This window comes from Lathyrus oleraceus, chromosome 6, assembly GCF_024323335.1.
Source record: "Lathyrus oleraceus cultivar Zhongwan6 chromosome 6, CAAS_Psat_ZW6_1.0, whole genome shotgun sequence".
Classification (NCBI taxonomy): domain Eukaryota; kingdom Viridiplantae; phylum Streptophyta; class Magnoliopsida; order Fabales; family Fabaceae; genus Lathyrus; species Lathyrus oleraceus.
The window spans coordinates 426,711,297-426,732,908 of NC_066584.1; the positions used below are offsets into that span (position 1 = coordinate 426,711,297).

The following is a 21,612-nucleotide window of genomic DNA, read 5'->3' on the forward strand; positions in this document are numbered from 1 at the left end:
CACTGGGGACTGGGATATCAGGGAACATTTATCCTGCAGGGGAGGAAGAGCCATAAGAGGCTTCCGGAGGGATCGTCGGTCACAACCGGAGAACAGAGTTCAACATACAGGCGGATGCGCCACAACAACTTGTGCTGGAAATCAGGGATACCAAGAAGCAACCAGATCTCTGATGAGGATACATAGGCATTGATAAGGCTCATCATGCCAACAACTCCGCTGGGGGATCTATCTGAGGGCATGACATAGTACTGGGATGTCAATCTACCAAATACCGAATCTTCCAAGAAAAGCACCCATGCTGGGGGGAGATGAAGACTGCTCTGCTGGAGAGGCGAAAGTTGAAGTCTTCAGTAAACACTCTGCTAGGGGAGCTGCCCCACAATAATGTCCGAAACAGCAAACTTGCTGGGGATGCCCCACGATAGGGCTCAAACAGCACTCTACTGGGGATGCCCCATAATAGAGCTAACAGGGACTTAGAGGAAGAATCTGTACTGCCGGGAACATGAAGATGAATAACTTCAAACGACACTGCGTCAGGCAAATTCACTGAGGAGAGACCATACGAGGTTCTGCAGGACAAAGATACAGTCATGCTCGAGATACGAACAATTGTCTTACCTGTCGGTAATCATACCACCCTCGGGAGAGCACTTGCGGGTCTCCTAAGTATCCTTCCATCATTGTGAACGTTCACTTTGTTTAAGAACAATTTTGAAAAATTCGTTTATTTTGAAAACAATGATACTTTATCAATTAAACATGCAAAACATTTGTTGAGTTGAAACAGATAAGAGTGCAAATAACTGGATAAAAGCTCAAATTGATGTGATGGAATGGTAGTCTGCAAAGGGCGAGACTCCATAGATCTGTACAAGTTTGAAATCGGTGATATATATTGGAGAGGGCTACATTGAACATAATGACCTTTCCTCTACCATTCTGAATTTTCGATGTATTCAAAGCTTCAGTCGATGACGAATCGAGAATTCCTGACGGATGACAGATATAGAGCACAGTCTTGTCAAGATGCAGTTACTTGCCAAATCCCTAATTTTTGCCGAGATTGCCCCAGTGTGAGGTGTTCAATCTAGCGGGATGCAAATTCTTTCTTTTTCAATGTCTCTAACTTTTGCCTGGATCGCCCTTTCGGGTTTTCAATCCACCGAGACGCTCCTTTTTGCCTAAGTCGCCCTTTGGGGTGTTCGACTTAGCGAGCTATTCTGCTTTTTTTGTTTTAGGCGAAGTATTCCTTGACTGCATCGGAATTCACAGGACGAGTGAACTTCTCCATCCATTGTTGTAAGTGTCAGAGCACCGCCTGAAAAGGCTCTCTTGACAACATATGGACATTCATAGCTTGGAGTTCACTTGCCCCTGGAATCGGGCACGAAAGGCAAGACTTTCTTGAGCACAAGGTTCCTCGGAACACACGAAGCTTGATCTTCTCGTCGAATGCTTTCTTCACTCTCTGCTGACATAACTGACCATGGCAGTTGATCTCTTTTTCGATCGAATTCAGCATCAGCCAACTTGGGACTTTGAGGGTGCTATCTTTCTTTTGTTTTTTTTTTCTTTTTCTTTCTTTTGATTTGGATTTCTTTTGATTTTGATTTCTTTTGATTTTGATTTCTTTTGATTTTGCACCCTCTCTTTCTTTTTTCTTTCTCTTTTTTTCCTTTTGATAATGCCCCAGTTGGCTGTTCTGCTGATTCTCGAGATGCAGCTGAGTGTGATCTTCTTTTCTCGCTCAAGAAGTCGGGAAATCTCGTCAGGAATCCCTTCGACATCATCTTCTTCCGCTTCGAATATAGGGAATTCAAAATTGGGAGATGACGTCCGATCATTATGTTCAATGGGTTTGAGAAACAGCCTGCATAATGATTTTGATATGAAAAGCACTTTGAAAATCAAACAAGACAATCGTTATGCAGATGAAAAGATTGCTTTTATTCTTGTTTTTTTTTTAGGTTTTTTGTGATCACCAATTTCATGCAAAAGTGAAAAGGGAAAACAAAAGGAAAAACAAATGTTTAACATGAATTTATTTGAATGAAAATATCATTGCACAAAATGTTGCCAACAATGCCATCACTTCTCCTTTTGGCATGGGAGAAGGGTTTTTAAACAAAGTGATTGTTACTCTGACTTATGAACAACTGTAGGAACGCCCACAGTGACCCGATTGTGACAGACACCACCAGGAATGATGAAATTGTTCAAGTCCTCTGCGTCCTCTTTCAAAACAGCAGCATCCTCTTCTTCAGGTTGATCGTCGTGGATGAATCCTCCACTCTTGAACAGACCTTGCTCATTGCATGCCCCAGAACAGTAGCCAATGCCAGCCCGGGATTGGTTAACCAGGAATAAATCCATCAACAGCACAAAGTCTGGCAAATATCTCTCTGAGTTCACAATTCTCTTGCTCAGGATGATCCATCAATCTGGCAGAGATGGCTCTGGTATAATACCGGCAAAGTGCGTCTTCAAAATAAATGAAGATCGCAGGGTCAGACCACTGGACGGGAGACCGGAACAAAACACCTGTTTATGCAAATGATGCATGAAGTGTTTATGCATATGCTTGTTTTTATTTCAAAGGAACTCGAGGGTTTTATTTGCAAACTTTGAAATATTTAGCATTTTGATCATATATGAGAATATCTCATCAGATATATCAGGTGAAAAAATTTTCCGGTTTTTTCATGTTTTGAAATTTTTTGCAGATAAACTCCTTTGAGTTCCTTGAAAATTTTCTTTTTTCTGATGATATGGATGCAGATGAATGTATGAATGCATGAATGCAACAAACACACTCAAGGACCAAGCAAAACACGCCAAACAAAGGTCGTGGGAAAGCTCATTGTATCCCTAATATCAATCATCCATTTTGGTGGATTTAGGTTTTCACCTTATCGACACCCAAGTTCCATTGATATTAACGGTACATGAACCAGCTCAAACATCCTTAATATCAACCAGCCGCTTTGGTGGATTTTAGGTTTTACCCCTGATCCGGGATCCATTGATATTAACAATGTTTGAACGACTCAACCACGAATCATGGGTTTGTTGAGAGTCACGAGCATGGAGTCTCGGTTAAGAACCACCCAAAGGGAGTGTACTAGGGTTTAAACCTGCCAGACATGTTCTACCAGAGGTTCCCATAATCATCGTTCCATCTTTCGAATGTTATCGGAGGAACGAATACTCGTATTCCAAAAATATTCTCAAGAGAAACTCTTATGAGTGTAGTATCGCGTAACAATCGTATCAGAACTGACATCTGAACGACCTCCGCACTACGTTCCTAAAAATAGGCCAAGATGGGTTTGGTAAACTAAGGTCCTTGGCTTCTGCGGCACATGATTGAAAGAATAATGCCTAACCACAAATAACTTGTGTGACATTATTAGTTCAACATGACCTCCACCAAGTGAATGGACTCGCAAGTCAACTGGCTAAGGAATACTCCACACCAGTCAACAAGATTATGCCATTCTCCTATCCTAGAGTGCACTCGAGTCCGGGTATAGAACTCATCTCACAAAGGAAAACAGACAACCAGCCAGGCAGAGTGAATAATGAATATGAATGCAAACATTAATGCACACAATCAATGCAATCAATAAATGAAATGAACAAATAATGAAAGCAATAAATACACACAGCACAAAGCAACCAAAACCCTAATCCTAGAGAGCGCTAGGAGAGACTCGCTCAGGGAAGATGGACCAGCATAGGTCAACTTCTCTACATCCCCAGCAGAGTCGCCAGCTGTCGCATTACGCGAAAAACCGGCGGGAAAAGAAAGAAACAACAGAGCCGCCACCGTGCGTTATTTATCCCAAAAGAGGGAAAGGAAACGCTCGAAGTAAACCTAGGAAAGAACATGGTCTCGCGACCAAAGAGGATGGGTTCGGGAGTCGGTTATGCGAAGGGAAGGTATTAGCACCCCTACGCATCCGTAGTACTCTACGGGATCCACGCACTAAAGGAAGGAATATTGGTTGCTAAACACTGCTCAAACACACGCACACTGGCTGAAAAGAGACAAAAGAAACCGACTGAAACTGACTCGGCAGGACATCGTATCCTGGGCCTACTTAGTCTATCAGGCATAGACATCAGAGTCGAAGTAGTTCGGACTGGGGAAACGACACATGCTCGCTAGGATGTCGCATCCTATGCATACGTATCTTCTCGGACGAGAGAAGAATCAGAGCATTCGTAGCTCGGCTGACACGCACACAAGCAAACAAAACACACAGGCAAACATGGAGCCTGAATGCCAATCGCTGGACTTACATCAGCATCCGAACCAACAAACACACCAGATAGATAGGGAGTCGGGGACTCAGCCTATAACTGCCAAACAACACACACAAAAGAAAAGAAAGGCGCCCGGAGAGATCAACTCAATCTCCTGCCTACATACTTCATCTGGTATGAAGATCAGGGCGATGTAGTTCGGACTGGGGAAACGACACATGCTCGCTAGGATGTCGCATCCTATGCATACGTATCTTCTCGGACGAGAGAAGAATCAGAGCATTCGTAGCTCGGCTGACACGCACACAAGCAAACAAAACACACAGGCAAACATGGAGCCTGAATGCCAATCGCTGGACTTACATCAGCATCCGAACCAACAAACACACCAGATAGATAGGGAGTCGGGGACTCAGCCTATAACTGCCAAACAACACACACAAAAGAAAAGAAAGGCGCCCGGAGAGATCAGCTCAATCTCCTGCCTACATACTTCATCTGGTATGAAGATCAGGGCGATGTAGTTCCCCTACGCAGGGACAAGGATCTAGCCTAACCAGATAACAGAGGGAGACACAACTCTAGGGAGACTACGACTCGAGCCTAGATGTTGTCATGCAAAGTCAACCCTAAGTTATGGTTTCTAGCTAAATGGCACACGGGCCAACCTATCCTAGACACGGCTTGCACAGGAAGCAAGGGTCTCGATTGCAACTAGGGCAAGAGAAAGGGGAGGTCTCAATCGCAACGAGGGCGAGAGAAAAGAGAGATCTCAATCACACAGGGGTGAGAGAAAAGAGTTAGTGTTAGCGGTTAGTCAAACTCGGCAAGACATCGCGTCTCGTGCCTACGTATCTCATCTGAACATGAGAATCAGAGTTGCCGTAGTTCGGCCACGGAGGGACAAAGGACTCGATTGCAACTAGGGCAAGAGAAAGGGAAAGTCTCGATCGCAACGAGGGCGAGAGAAAGGATCGCAACGAGGGCGAAAACAAGCACGGATTAGTTGTTAGTTGTTAGTCAAACTCGGCAAGACATCGCGTCTCGTGCCTACGTATCTCATCTGAACATGAGAATCAGAGTTGCCGTAGTTCGGCTAAACAGTTACTGTTGGTTTGTGCTTTTTAAGTGGACAACATCACTGCACAATCTACCTGATGCTCGACCTTTGGAGACTTACTCAACTGTAGTAGAAGGAGTGAATGTATCCTTAAGAGGGGATGGTGTTTGTTTGTGCTTTAAAGAAGCAAGCAAGAAAGGAAGTCCTATACGAAGGAACCGTGCTACCTTAATTGACATGCAAACGAGACTACGCGGAGCCTAACAACCTAGGGGATATGATCACACCACATAAGCACACACAAACACATACAGCATAAAGTAAACACACCAACAAGGGGGCTCAAACATGGGTTAGGTTTTAGTCGAGGGGTCATATCAACCTCAACAAACAAACCTCTGGAATGGGGTGAGTGTTGCTCTTAACCTTGCCATTGAGGGGCTAAGGTGAAGCAGATGAAAAGAGATGAGGGGTGTGCCTCATTGCTTCTATCCCTGGCCAGGGAGAGCATTTGACGGGAATGTGTGGGTTCAGAAAGTGGGAACCCTTCTACACATTTGAATACTGACTCAACTGTGCAATTGCACAAGATCTTTGGGTTTTTATCTGTAATGCATCAACACAGTGGTGTGAGCAAAACAGAAGACACACTGAATAGCAGGGGATAGGTTGCTTATCCCTTGGGTTCTGCCAATTGCCTCTTCACTTAGGAGGTCTTTGACTTAATGCAAGGACAATTTAAACATACACAAGCATTGCCTCTTAAGGAGGACTTCAGACAGTTTGCCCGGCCAAATAACAGGCCGGGTCTCCAGACTACATGAAGTAAAAGAGATTATACCTCAAGCAAGTTGCTAAAAAGCAAAGCAAAGCAAGTTCAGAGAACTTAAGCAACTAAGGGTACCTGAAATAGTCAAACCAATCAGTAAACAGTTCAACAATTTAAAGCAAAAGGAATTGGTACACAACAGTCAAAACCAATAACCAACTGTGCCAAGCACAAGACTCAAGCACATGAGTCAAGCCACCTACAAAACAAGGGTTAGCTCAATGACATATAACCAAACTCAACCAAATTAAAGTGATCTCAATGGTCATTTAGTGCCCGACCTGAAAACACAAACTCAACAGTAAGTAACTGGACCACTAGGGCAAGCCTAGGGTCAAAAGTGAATGAAAAAGTCAAAACAGCAAACCATATTCAATCAAAATCAAATTCAATCAATCAAGAAGTAATTCCAATTGGGTTCACATGCATATCAATCATTATCATCATTTCATGAACATTTGAAGTCAAAGTAAGGCAAATGAAAGCACAAAAAAGTCAACAGAATGACTTGCATCAAAAGTCAACCCAAACAATCTCAAAAATCATCAAATAAATCACACTCAATCCTAACATCTAGCATGGTAAGCATGTTAAATTTCATGGCATTTGGATGAGAGGAAGGCAGTCAATGAAAATCAAGAAGTCAAACCAAATTTAAGCATGCACAATGAAAGTCAACAAACATGGGTCAACTTCAAAAAATCACATCAAATTGAAAACAGATGAGAAATGAATGAGATTAACACCAATGCAAAGCTCAAGATGTCTAGTTATCACATATGAAATTTCATGATCATACAATATGGTATGAGAATTTCCCAAAGGATTTGGCAACATGTATCACATAAGGTCAACCATTGACCAGGCAGGGAAGAAAATTCACAAACAAATAGGAAGACAGCACAATTAAATCCAGAAAAAATCACACATCAACTAGACATATGGGAGATGGTTCATGCAAAAAATTGGATCATTTGGATGCAAGGAAACATGTCAACCAAAATTGGGAAAATGCATATTCATGGTGTGACACCAAATGTAACACCCTAGTTCAAAAATTCATATCCAGCAAACCACATATGATAAATGCATAAACTCTACATGGAAACAAAGGTGAATGTGTCTAGTTTCTCCACAAAAATTTTCAGAACCAATGGATGCATCATCATTATTTCACAATGGTTTTGGCAACATGTACAACTTTTGGTCACATTTCATAAACCCTAGAGCTATTTAAAATTCCCTGATCCAAAAAATCTGGAAAAATAATGATAAAAAAGTAGACATTCATGTGATCATTATGGAAAAAATTTCAGGATTTTTGGAGTTAAATTGAGTGAGTTGTGAATTGTGGAAGTTGATGAACAAATTGGAATAAACATGAACAAAGTAGATGCAAGGAAAGTCAAACTGATGTTGACCAGTGGCATTTTAGTAATAAGGCGCATCATTTAACTAAACTCTGCGTTTAAGGCAAGCAGGCGAAATGTTTTGATTGGCCACTAGCCAATGGAACAGTACAATGAGCAACAGCAGCCAATAGCATTCTGGAAAAAAAAGTGGTTAGGGTTTAAGAAAGCTTAGGGTTTTAACAGCAGGGCATTAAATTCATGTTCATCAACACCAGCAGATTTCCAACAACATATTCAAACAATCATGGCAATGAACATTCGTGCAATCATCAAACAGCAACAAACAAACCTAATTTCATGCGAATTCTGGGCAAGTTTAAAGGTTCAGCTACAGGGTATCATCATCATCATGCAAAAATCGACCATGAACAAAATCCCCAGAAACGAAAACCAAGCATGGCTATCGAATCTACCAACAATAAGCATCACATATCCAGCAAGCAAAATCATTAAAACAAGCTCACACAAGAGAAATCAATGGAAACAAGTTTGAGCATAGAAATTCAAAGCCAGATTTCTCCTAACTCAGTCAATCATTTTCAATGGTTTAAGGTTCATTGGAATGAGCATTCAAAGACCTTCATTAAACATGGCATAGCTTAGCAAAAAGAGCAAATCGAAAAACTGACCAAAATGATGAGCAGTGAAGATTCAGCAACCTTTTGCTTGTATGAGCTTGAACAGATGTGTATTATGCTTCTCTAAGATGGATGCTTGAAATCTTTGAGCTCAGTGATGCTTGCTCATGCTTAAATCTCATTCTGCCATGGAAAGGTGCTTGGAGAAAAACAGAATATGAAATGAGATTACAGCTGAACTTTGACACTCCAAATTTCTTCAAAGTGATGGCCTGGTGATGGTTCAAGAAAGGGAGGCTCGAGTCTTTAGAGTTTTTTAGCAGAAAAATGTAAATCGACCCAAATGCAAGAAGGAGAAAATGAGAGTGTTTCTGTTGTGTGAAGGCTGTATCTAGGGCTTGGAATTGGCAGAAAAATGCCTTATATTGGTCTGTTTAACAATGCTAATCAAATGCTTAAGCTTGCTTATCTTAAAAAGAACCAATTGCACATTTGCTAATTTGGAAAATATGAAAGTGGAGGTGCAGTGTTGTACACGAATTTGGGCTTCAAAACAGGCTGCACATGACCCTTACACTTGCTGTTTCAGGTCTGCTAATGAAATGGTAATCTTGTTTTGCTTAAATGAACCAAAATGCATTATTTTCCACTTGTGAACCAAAGGCGTATATGGAGGTGGTATGATGGAATGCTGCTCAATTTTGGGCTTGGAACATCTTGCAAATGACATTTAAAATGAATCCCAATTGCCCAATTATGCTGAAAAGGCCTAAATCAAAAAGTCAAACTTGAGTCAAACTTGATTTTAAATGGAATAAGTCAAAAAATGCCATTTTGATTGGCAAGGTTTTGGTTCATGAAATTTATATTTTTGGAAAGAGGAGGAAAAATGTGGTTTGTAGGAAAAAACCCCACCAAATTTGGCCTTATGGTTTGAGAGATATGGCCTTTTGAAGTTCAAGATTTTGTGAAAATGATTTGATCATATCTTGACAACCATGCATGGGATTTGAGAGTTCTTGGACTTTTTGAAAATGGGAGAACAAGATCTTCAACTTTCATGTTGGGAAAAAATTCATTTGAAGCTTGTATCATGATGCAAGTTGAGGATCAAGAAGTTTCCATTTTTGGCAGTTGAAATTACAGGTCCACTTTCTATTTTGGGAAATTTTCTGATTGGCTTCAAATTCTTCAATGATGTTGATTGCCATGATACATGAGGCCTATAAGGACATGAATAAGCTTTCTCAAACCATTTCCATCCATCAAAACTATAGAATCAACCACAGTTGACCAACTTTGACTTTCTAGGGTTTCTGACTGTCTATGCACTGACCGATGAATTCCAAACCCTAATTCCTTGAGACCTTGACTTCAAATGATGTCCCAAGTTGTATGGACTCTTGATGATTGATCATGGTGCCCAAATTCTGCAAGAATGGCCACCATCCACTGCTTTGACTGACTGTTGACTGTCTTTGACCTAATTGACTGATTGTGCATGAACTGATGACCTCTGAACATCCAACCCTTGACTTAAACACTTAAAATGGACCTCCAAGACATGTGAACTTGTCGAACAAACCCTAGGGCCTTGGCTCCTTGAGAAACACCTTTGCTTGATTGGTGGACTGATCTCCTGATCAGTTTGACCTAATTCTTGACTTGCTTGCTCTTGAGGCAACTGAGGACAATGCAATGCTATGCAATGTATCATGATATGTTATGGCCTAATATGAGATGGTATGTACAATGATAGGTGCAAATTTGAGGTGCTACAACCCCCTCTAGACTTTTTGTGTCCATGTTCTCATCCAACACAAATCCAATCCTTTGCAAAAATATATCTAAGGTATTCCCAAGGTACACAATCTCATGCCTTATTAAAATCTACCTTAAAAAGAATACATTCATTTTTGTTTCTCCTTGCAAAATCCACCACTTCATTGATTAATAACACCCCATCAAGCATTTTCCTATTAGGTATAAAAGCTGATTGACAAGGAGATACTAATGAACTAACAACTTTTTTCAATCTTGTAACTAGCAACTTCGAAATGTTGCATAGAGACTCTATAAGACAAATTCGCATGAATTCAACCCATTCTTGTGGATTATGGGCATTTGGAATCAAAGTTATAAATGATTCAGTGATGGCCATGGGAAATTTTGCATTAGCATGAAATTCCCTCACAAAAGTAATAACATCATCCTTAAGAACACCCCAACATTAAAAAGAAGCCATAATTGTACCCATCAGGCCCATGGACATTTTTCACCCTCACAATGTCAAACCACCTTCTTAATTTCCTCAAAACTGAATTGTTCCTCAAGCATCTTAAAATATACCCCTTACAGTTTCCTAAATTTTACTCCTTCCAACAAAGGTCTTATTGAATTAGGCTCTTGAAATTTGTTTTGAAAATAATTTTGTATTTCCAATTTAAATTCTTTCACTTGCTCTAACCTACCTCCATTAGTGTTTAGTCACAATATAACATTTCTTCTAAATCTCATATTCCAAATTTCATGAAAAAATTTGAGTTCAAATCTCATATGCCAAACCTTTTTAGAAGCCTCTAAGCGCCTTCTTGGTTCTTCATCTGAAACTAGCCTTAACTCTCTTGCCACTAACGGATCCATTTCATTAAGATCTTTGAAATCCTCTTCTACCCTCAAATTTATCTTCCTAAACACTTCATAGTTCCATGTTCTAAGCTTTCCCTTAAAAAAATTCAATCAAGTCTTCATATATAAAAAACCAGTCCAATCGAATCATAAATCTCCCTTCCCCATTAAACCAAGTAAATTTGTTTCCAATAGCAGGCACATAAACCACATCCAAACCTTCTAGAAAATATTGGAATTCTTGCATATTGATTTGATTAATTTGAGAAATAATTAATTTCCTTTCCATCTCCTTCTTAACTGCATTAAAATCCCCAATTACACAACATTCTCCCCCAGGGAACTTGTTTCTAAAATCTACCAATTCATTCCACAACTCTCTTTTTATGAATGTACCAAAAAGAGTATAAATGTACATGGCATTCCATTCACATCTACATTTATCCCTACAAACCCTTCCCTTGTAAAATTAAAATTAAGATATAAAAAATATTAGATTTTTACATAATGATTAAGCCAAACGAATGAAGCTATATCACAAGTAACGAAAATGTGAGAAGCAGTCTCATCTGACAATCCACAAAAGGGACAGAGAAGGGTACTAGGGTTAGATAAAATGCCTCTCCAAAATAGTTTGACTCTGGAAGGAAATTTATCCTACAATAACTGCCAAGAGAAAAGTATAATCTTAGATAGAGCGAACTACCCCAAAGAAGATGGAATATTTGGTTTGGAAAGGTAAGGGGACAAAAGAAGAAGTCGGACTTTCCCCATGTGCGAGGTAAGAAAGGCCATATATAATATACCCTCACTATAATACTTCCAAATCCATTTATCTCTATCCAAGATAAGGGTAACATCTCTAAACAAGGCCTGGAACTCAACAACAACAGATAACTCTCAAAGGAAGAAAGATCTCATCCATCTAAGATCTCAGGTCAGGATCTCGTTAACAACCACTCCTAACTCCCCCACGAGCCTTTTTTACTAGATAGAGTTGGAGAACAAACCATGATACTTGAGATTAAGTGGGTTGTTTCCACATATGTTATGAGATACTATATTCATTGAACATGTTTGAGCATGGTTTCTCTCTCCCTCTTCCCTTATTGATCTCTCTTCTCCATGCATATAATTTCTTCAACATACACATTTTCTTCCTTCACAACTTTAACTCCTAAAACAATATGATTCATATAAAAATAATAGTTTTCATAAAACAATATGATTCATATAAAAATGTTACATTTTAAAGTTGTTCGATATTAAAATTTTGTCATTAATAATAATTGCACTTTTTTTATCTTTTCAATTTTTAAAACTAAAAATCAAGACCTCTAAAACCTATGATAGTTTTTTAGTTTTTAAAATTCATAAATAAATAAAAAAATACTTTCTAAAAATACTTTTAAAAAATTAGATTACCAAACCAATTTTATCAGTTGAAAGTGTAATTCACAATGTCAATTTATGTTACTTAGGAAACAAGTAACAAGTTGGTTAGTGGTTACAATTTTGTTATACAACAAAATGTTATTTTAAAAATTTTGTTAGAAAATTGATATTGGTTTAAGGATATACGCAGGTGGATATATCATATAACCGAGGGGGTATATCAGACAGTTTAGATAATTTATTTTAAAATTTGATTTGGATAGCTAGTGTGTCTATAAATACCACCTCTCATTGTAATTGAGAAATACCACAATAATAAACTCCATTCTTCTTTCTCATCTCTCTCTCTCTCTCTCTCTCTCTCTCTCTCTCTCTCTCTCTCACTCACACACACACACACACACTCTCTCTCTCTCTCTCTCTCTCTCTCTCTCTCTCTCTCTCTCTCTCTCTTTATTCCAATCTTTTTCTTTTTCTTTTCTTTTCAATCCTAAAGTGTGAAGAATATGCTTGAATCATTCAAATCTCGTGCCTGTATCACTTGAGTGAAGAGTGGTGTGAGGGTTAATCAATCAATCTAGTGCATATTGATTTTTGTTCAAGTTGGTTTTGCTTCAACATTTGGTATCTAGAGCATTTATTGTGATTCTTGGGAAGCATAGAACAACATCTTCTCATCCCAATGGCCATTTTCCAGCAAATCTTTCCATTTTGAATGGCAAGAATTATGGCAATTGGTGTAAGTATATGAAGGTTGTTTTATGCTATTAAGATATATGGGATCTTGTGAAGAACAAAGTGACACCACTTAGGCATAAGGCCATATATGAAAAAAGGGCTCTTCATAAAGAATTAAAGAAGAAGGATTATAAATCTCTCTTTATAATCCACCAATGTGTTTTATCCGAACAATTTTGAAAAGTCTGGTAATGTAGATTCATCGAATGAGGCTTGAGATAATTTGAAGAAGTCATTTACAAGTGCTGAGAAGGTGGAAGAAGTGAGGTTACAAACTCACAAAAGAATGTACGATTTGCTTCAGATGGAAGAAAATGAAAGTATAACTGACTTTTTCACTAGGGTGACTAGACTGGTGAATCAGATCAAGATGTTTGAGATCTTTGCTTCCATAATTCAATCATGTTGTTCTAACCATAGAAGAATCAAAGGACCATCAAGTTTGACAAAGGAGGAGCTGCAACAGACACTTGAATCTCATGAGAAAAGACGGAGTGAAAGATCTGCAAGCAAGACTAAGAGTGATGTGGCATTTCAGGAACAATTAGCAAAAGAAAAAAAAAAGCAAAGGAAAATGGAATGGCAACAAAGATAAAGGAGGTTATAACAATTAAATGGAAGAAGTTATCAACAAGAAGGAAGCCCTTCAAATCAAAGGCAACCTACAAACCAAAGCAGTCACAGAGATGTTGTTGCAAGCAGAGGAAGACGAGGTGGATGGAAGCCCAATAAAACTCATGTTCAGTGTTATAATTGCAAAAAGTATGGTCATTATGCAAATGAGTGTTTTGAAAGAAAAAAGGACAACCAAGAAAATGATGCAAAGCTTACAAAACAAGATGATGAAGATGTGCTACTGATTATGACAGCAAAGGAGGAAGACATGCATAAAGATCAATGGTACTTGGATTTAGGATGTTCATCACATATGACAGGTAGGAAAGATTGGTTCGTCAATACCAATCCTTCCATAAAGAACAAGGAAAAGTTTACAAATGATAACACTTTAGAAGTTAAAGGCATTGGTGATGTTCTGATCATTAAAAGAGATGGCAAGTAATCATTGATATCAATTGTGATGTACATTTCATGAATGAAAAGAAATTTACTCAACATAGGCCAATTAATTAAGAAGAACTAAAAAATGATGATAGAAGACAAGATGATGAGAGTACATGACTCAAATGGTATATTAATATTGCAGGCACCTATGTCTCAGAATACAACCTTCAAGATTGAACTTGATGTAATGGAACAAAAATTCCTAGCAATTGCAGAAGAGAAACTTGGTTTTAGGACTACTCAAATGGTAGATTGATATTGAAGGCACCTATGGCATTACAGGCTTGGTCACCTCAAATTTAGAGATAGCAACCACTTGAAGAAGAGAAACATGGTTTTATGACTACTAGAAATCCATGTTCCAAATGAAGTGTGTGAGGAATGTGTTCAAGACAAGCATCACAAGAATAAGTTTAGCAAATATGCAGGAAGTAATTCTAAAACCACTCTTGAAGTCATATACTAATATGTATGTGATCTTATTAAAATGGATTCAATTGGAGGTAACATATATTTTGCTACATTTATAGATGATTAGATTAGAAAGTTGTGGACATACTTGATCAAGAAGAAGAGTGATGTTATTGAGGTGTTCACTAAATTCAAATCCATGATGGTAAGGCAAAGTGGTCACAAGATTAAGATCTTGAGGACTGGTGGTGGTGGAAAGTGTGTGTCAAATGATTTGGTTTCACGTGAAAGAGAAAGGATAATGCATGAAGTGGTGCTACCATACATTACTCATCAAAATGGAACTGCAAAAGGAATAACATGACCATCATGAACATGGCGAGGTTGTGTCCACTGCAACATATATCTTGAATAGATGTCCAACCAAAAGGCTAAAAGGAATTACACTAGAAGAATGTTAGTCTGGTGTCAAGATAAGTCTAAGCCACTTGAAGGTGTTTTTATCTATTTCACATAGAGATGTTCCTAATCAGTTGAGAAGAAATCTTGATGACAAGTCATCCCAAATGGTCCTGATAGGATATCATTCAAATGGTGGCTACAAGTTGTTTGATTCTGTGAGCAGATAGATTGTGATCAACAGAGATATGATCATTGATGAACTGAAAAAATGGGATTAGAATGACAATGTCAAGAAGGATTCAATGAGAATCATGTGTGATTAAATAAGCAGTGAAGATAACAAGGAGATTCAGTTATAAGGTAGCAGAGTTCAAGCAGATCTCAAAGAATAAGAACATGCCAACAAGGTTGCAAGATTGTGAGATCATATTAGCTGATGTGGTTAATGATGAAGGTGAGTTGTTAATGTAGCTAAGGAACTCAAGGATTAAAACTGGATGAATGTTATGCTGGAGGAGCTGAAGTCCATAGAAGTCAACAAATCTTGGTCACTAGTTGAATTGCCACAAGGAAAGAAAACAATTGATGTGAAGTGGGTGTATAAGCTAAAACTGAATCCCAAAGGAGAAGTGACCAGGCACAAAGCAAGACTTGTGGCCAAAGGATTTCTTTAAAGAGAAGGAATCGACTTTGATGAAGTGTTTGCACTAGTTTCCAAGATTGAATCAATAAGGCTGGTTGTTGGTTTGACAAACATGAACAACTTATGAATGTGTTAAATGGATGTGAAATGTGAATTTATGAATGACCCTTTAGATGAAGAGTTTTATGTGTCACAACCAGTTGGTTTTGAGAAGAAAGGCCAAGAAAGCAAGGTGTACAAACCACATAAAGCATTGTATGGACTGAAACAAGCTCCAAGAGCTTGGAATAAGATGATATATGATTTTTTAAGAGAATAGGAATTTGTGAAATGTACAACTGATCATGGTGTATGTTAGAATAAACAAAGGTGATATACTAATACTTTGTCTTTATGTAGATGATCTGCCAATAACAGGAAATTGCAAGAAGAGATTGAAGATTTCAAAGTTGACTTGAGCAAGGAGTTTGAGATGTCTGATCTTGACAACATCTTATACTTCATTGGAATTTAATTCTACAAGTGTGGTAGAGGTCTGACGGTGCACCAAAGAAGATATAATATGGAGATAATCAAGAGATTTGAGATGGAAGATTGCAATTCTGCATCAACACCAACTGAACCAAGACTGCAATTGACACAAGATTCAAATGAAGATGATGTTGATCCAACATAATATTGAATACTTATTGGATCAATGAGATATCTTTGTCACACAAGGCCTGATCTAGCTTACATTGTAGGCATGGTTGGTAGATATATGCAGAAGCCAACGTTGTCACATTTTGCAGCCAACAAGAGGATACTAAGGTATCTTAAAGGAACACTAGATTATGAAATTTTGTTTCCTACAACAGATTTTCTAACACAAGCTAAGTTAGTGTAGAAAAATATACAAAAGAGTGTGGTTGTAGATTTTCTAACTCAAGTTAGTGTGGTGATATTGAGGATAGAAAGTTTATAACTGGTTATGTGTTCATGTAAGGTGGTGCACCCGTTGGTGTGATGATGCTGAGGATAGAAAATATACAACACGTTAATGCATTAACATCATGTGAAGGAGAATATATAGCTGCTTCTCTATGTGCCTGTCAAGCAGCATGGATGGTGAATCTAATTTATGATATTGAAGAAAAGAATCAAGAAGTAATGACTATGAGAACTGATAACATGTCTATTATCAACTTGACCAAGAACCCGATAGCATATGGAAGAAGCAAACACATTGAAATGAAATTTCACTATCTTAGAGAAGAGAGCAAGTAACAAATAAAAAGCTATACTTGAAGCATTGCAGAAATGAAAATCAAATAGCTGACATCACGATCAAAGTTGTAGGTGTTTGGTGGAGGGTATTCACTCTTTTGTTCTACATGGAACTTTCAAAAACATGACTTTAATACGACGAATCAAACACTGCTGAACATTTTGCATAGCGATGTTAAGGGAATCTCAAAAATGCAACCACAAAACTCAAACAATTTAAGTTTAATGCATTTTCTTTTGTGCTTTTGAAACAATGTCACAAATACATAAGAAAATTCCCGATAAGTATTGTTTTTAAACTATTCATTCACAAAAAATAAAATAACATAAAAAACAAAAAAACTCAACCGTGAAAGTGATTGTGATTGAATCCCACCGAGTGGCATAGTATCACAATTCGCAACCTTCTTCACCTTCCTCATCAGTTTCCATTTCCACTTCCATATCCTCTTCTTCTTCAACCGAAGCTCCTAACGACGAGGAAGAAGAATTTGCATTGTTAGCTTGACAAGAAATTGAAGTGGGTTGATGTATCGTCGGAGACTTGGTTCGTGTACTTCCGGCGAGCGAGTTCCGGTGAGTAGGTTTTGGATGATTGTGATCTCCCGTATACGTCACAATAAACATGTCTGCTTCAGTGTTACTCCTTTCAACTTGCTTTCGCGCAGTACAACCTTTGGAACTGCTACATCTATAATAGTTCCTAATGTTAATACAACAACAAAGTATTATGTCGTTAGTTTTCTTAAACTAATTGATTATCATATGTTGAAAAATTTTATGTATTTTTTTAGTACCTTGGATATGGAGAACCTTTAATAGGTTTTTGCCCATATTTTCGCCAAGCCCACAAATCTGCTGAGAGATTATCTGCGGTTACATGGCACACCATTTTCCCTTGTTGACTTTTTCTGTTGAATAGGGAAAAGAAAATACAAAACATATCAATATAATGTAAATGTATGTACTACAACTCTAATATTGATGTAATTTTGTTGATGCGGTAATTTCTGTAATCATATCAGATCTCGATTTAGATGTGAATTAAAATCATGCGTTTGATCATATTTGGAAATCACATCAGACAATTTTGCCAAAATTTCTTCAAATATTTTCACCAAAATTCAAAATTTTAAAATCCAAAAACTCAATTTATGTAATGAAATTTTTTAACATCAATTGTTTTTTAATGATATATTTCAAACACCTCCCAATTAAAAATCATGCGAATTATAGCAACCGCAATGACCAGAATTATAATACCCGCAACCGATTTACGACCACGATCGCAATTTAAAACCATACTACTATGTAATATTTTTATTATGCCATAAATGATCAATATTTTAAGTAATGAAATGAAATACTCAATTATTAGTGAACATTGGAAAAAGTTTATATACCTTTTTCTTGATCTTGGTGTTTGAGGTTGGATGATTTGTGGTGCTTGAAATTCTTGTTTCTGGATTGTTTGTACTTGATTATGTTGGTTATGGAATTTGTTGAAGGTGGAGGCTTCTTGCACAAAGTTAGGCCAAATGGAAGAGGAATTAATAGGGGGAAGGTGGTTTTGTTGCTGTCCAATGCATTTTGCCATATGAGTAGGGGAATAGGGATTGATACCATGAGCACTAGTGGTAGTAGTGGTGTTGGTGGGGTTAAAAGATGTGAATAATTGGTTTAGCTCTTGAATCTCATTGGTTATAGGATGCACTATATTGGGAAAAGAAAATGCATCATATTCTAATTCTACCTTGAGATCAGAAGTGGAAGAAGATGGCATAGAACTATTGCTTGTAGTATTATTGGTAGCTGGTTGACAACTTCTAACTATGGCAAACAAATCCCAATCTTCATCCATTATTATAAATGCAAAGAGAGATTATTTTTTTGGTTAGGGCTAGAAAGTTGAAAGTTTTTGGTGTGATGTTTTTGGTTATTGAAGCAAGTTACTAATAAGGAGAAAAATGTTAGAGAAAGATGGCGCTGACTTTTTTTGGAGACAAAGTGAAGAGGATGAAGCAAGAAGAATGGTGGAGCATGAGTTGGGTTAATAATGATTTTTATAGTAGAAAGAAAATGTGAAAGTGGAATCATGTGGGCTAGGTTGGAGGATGTTGTGGATTGGAGGAGCTTGAGAGGTTTTTATTTGGTCCTTTAAAAATGAGAAAATCACTTGCCTTTTTCATTGACATTGTGAAAATGTCAAAGTGGGGTCTAAAGTCTAAAGAATTGTGACGATGATTCTGATGCTCCTAGTTAGAAAAGTTCCTACGTTCATGCTACCGGTATATATGTTAAAATTTTATTCCATAAGTAAATTATTTAAAATTTTTGTTTAGACAAGTGAATGTCGAAAATAATATTATTGCTATTACTATGTCTCCTAAAAAATAACTAGTATAATATTGATAGGTAGCTTATGATTATAAGTTAATGTTGTAGTAAATTCTCTCGAAGTCGTAGAGTTAATGTGATTGTCGAAATATGTTAGTTTGTTGTTTAAGTTAGCATATTGAATTAGACCAGTTTGTTGGGTCAATTAGTTAATATGTTAGTTGAAAGTCAGAGTTTAGTTTTCTTATGAAAAACATATTAATTCTCACTTCTCCATCAATCTCTAATAATCCTGATCAGAGGGAGAAAGTGATGTGATTGAGATTCAATTGTAAACATTGTACCATAATGTGTAATTGAATCAATAGTCCAATTTTTATACCACGTTGAATTGTCTTTCTCTTCTCTTCTATCTTTTCTTTTACTATGTGGTTTTCTTGCTAATCAAAAAATCGATCATACTCTATTTTATGAACATGACTTTCACAACATCTAAAATAACAACAATATCTGTCTCATGTGTTTTGGATCGGCCAAACAACCTAATAAGATAGGTTTAATACACGAGACGCTCATCTAGAAAATTCTCCTTCACGCCAGACGAATATATGGACTTTCACCACGAGGCCACACACCAAAGTCATGCCATGAGCTATACCTAAAATGTATATATAATTCAATCCAATGGGTTGTTGTAATTCGCATCAGACATATAAGGAGTGGTTTCAATCGTCACCCAAATACGAAATCAGATATGTCACATTACATGTACAATTCATTCACTATTTCAAGTTACATCTCTCTAACCTCACTGGCTTGGGAGTTAGATTGCTAACTTTGCTGGGTACTTCGTCGTGTCGAAAACTTACACCGTCATACTGAAAAACTTCTACTACAACTTTCATAAGCACATCACCAATCAATTATTCTCACGAAATTCCACATCATTGCAACACCGACCTGCGGGCAAAGTTGTGGATCTATGTGCTTGCAGGTTCAGTGTCTGCAACAGTCAAATGTTCATAACAATTATGATGATGACAACACTATGATGTGAAGTCTTCATCAGTCAAGCAATGATCAAGATGATTTGTTTGTGAGATCAAGATGTCAAATAAAATCTCTCTAAAGAAAATACCTAATGTTAAGTGGAGTTTGGCGGAATCCCGAATGATATTTGGTCAAGGAATGACACTTGGTGGAATCCCTGAGGGTATATCGTCAATCAATCTCTATGATGGTGATCAAAAAGCTCTATCAATATCATAAATTAGAAGTAGCCAAGTCTCAGATAAAGTGTTGAATCAATGATGAATCAAGTAAGGTATTTTAAAGCATAAAAAATTGTGAAAGAGAGGAAATATGAAAGTTCAACTGGTTCGTGTTTGAGTGATCAGAGTATTGTAACGATATTAGAGTGATTCTTAAACTACTAAGGCAATGCACACACTCACCAACAATTATTTTAAACATATATGGATTTGCTAAATCACCTTAAAATCTATTAAGGAACCATCAAGGTACCTATGGGATTGACCTAGAGTGGTCATAATCATTTAGGAAGCATGCATACCTTGCCTAATCGATTAGGAACCTTAATCAATCGATTAGAGAAAGGAATAAAACTTCTTAATCAATTAAGAATACGCATAATCGATCAAGATACATATCCATTGTAGGGTTTCATTTTTGGGAATTAGGGTTGCCATATTTTTTTAACTCATAATGGATTAATCATGTGGCCTCATCGATTAGCTTAGTTAAAATCCTATGGATCTTTTTCCTTTTCGAGCCAAATTTTTCTCTTATAAACAGAGGGCTTCTCCTCACTTTCAAAACAAAAGAAAACGTATTTATATATACTTTCTCACTTTCTAATATCTCCATTTCATTTGTTTCTTTTTCACTAAATTGCTTTAGTACATTGTGAGTGAAAAATATCAATGAATTTTTTGTTTGTTCTGTTGTTAGGGTTATTATTTTAATTTAATCAAGAGAACTTTGTCTCATGTGTAATATCTCTTGTGAGAAGTTGTTCTTTGGTTTGTGCGCTAAACTAATAGAGGCTCCTATTTGGTTTGTGATATTAGTCAATCAAAATCTCTGTTTGGTTCGTGAGCTTAGCTTGATGTAAAAGCTCTTGTTTGATTCATGAGATTATCTATTAAAATATATATTTGGTTCCTGAGCTCAACATGGTGTAAAAGCTTTGTCTAGTTTTGAGATTGTCTTTGTATAAAATCTCGTGTTTGGTTTAGGGGATAGCCGTTGCAAAACTCATGTTTGGTTGTTAGAATATTCATGGGTATAATTTGTGAAAAACTCACATCTGATATAGTGGAAACTCTCAAGAAGAATTTCTTGGGAATAAGAGTAGGCAAAGTGCTTATGCCGTACCTATATAAATCATTGTGTGATTCTCTCAACCTTGATCTCTTTATATTTTTGCTAATTACTCTGATTTTCATTTATTTATTTAATTTGCTGCCTATTATTTGTTTGTTTTACAAAATTGTTTTAAACACTTTCATTTATAAAAAAAAAATTAATTGGACTTTGTTTTTCAAACCTACACA

General features: G+C 37.2%; 1 protein-coding gene across 2 annotated transcripts; it reads right to left on the bottom strand.

Annotated features, from left to right (window-relative positions):
- Nucleotides 1-16,906: 16,906 nt before the first annotated feature.
- Nucleotides 16,907-18,791, bottom strand: LOC127092847 (probable WRKY transcription factor 27). 2 transcript variants are annotated; one of them, XM_051031739.1, is made up of 3 exons: nt 18,103-18,791; nt 17,497-17,610; nt 16,907-17,390 (listed from the first exon to the last, which is right to left on the bottom strand). In XM_051031739.1, exons 1-3 carry the CDS (start codon nt 18,558-18,560, stop codon nt 17,090-17,092), a joined length of 873 nt encoding a protein of 290 aa, XP_050887696.1. In that variant the 5' UTR covers nt 18,561-18,791; the 3' UTR covers nt 16,907-17,089. The 2 variants fall into 2 exon arrangements, with proteins under 2 accessions (XP_050887696.1, XP_050887695.1); XM_051031738.1 differs by having other exon boundaries at nt 16,907-17,402.
- Nucleotides 18,792-21,612: the final 2,821 nt, after the last annotated feature.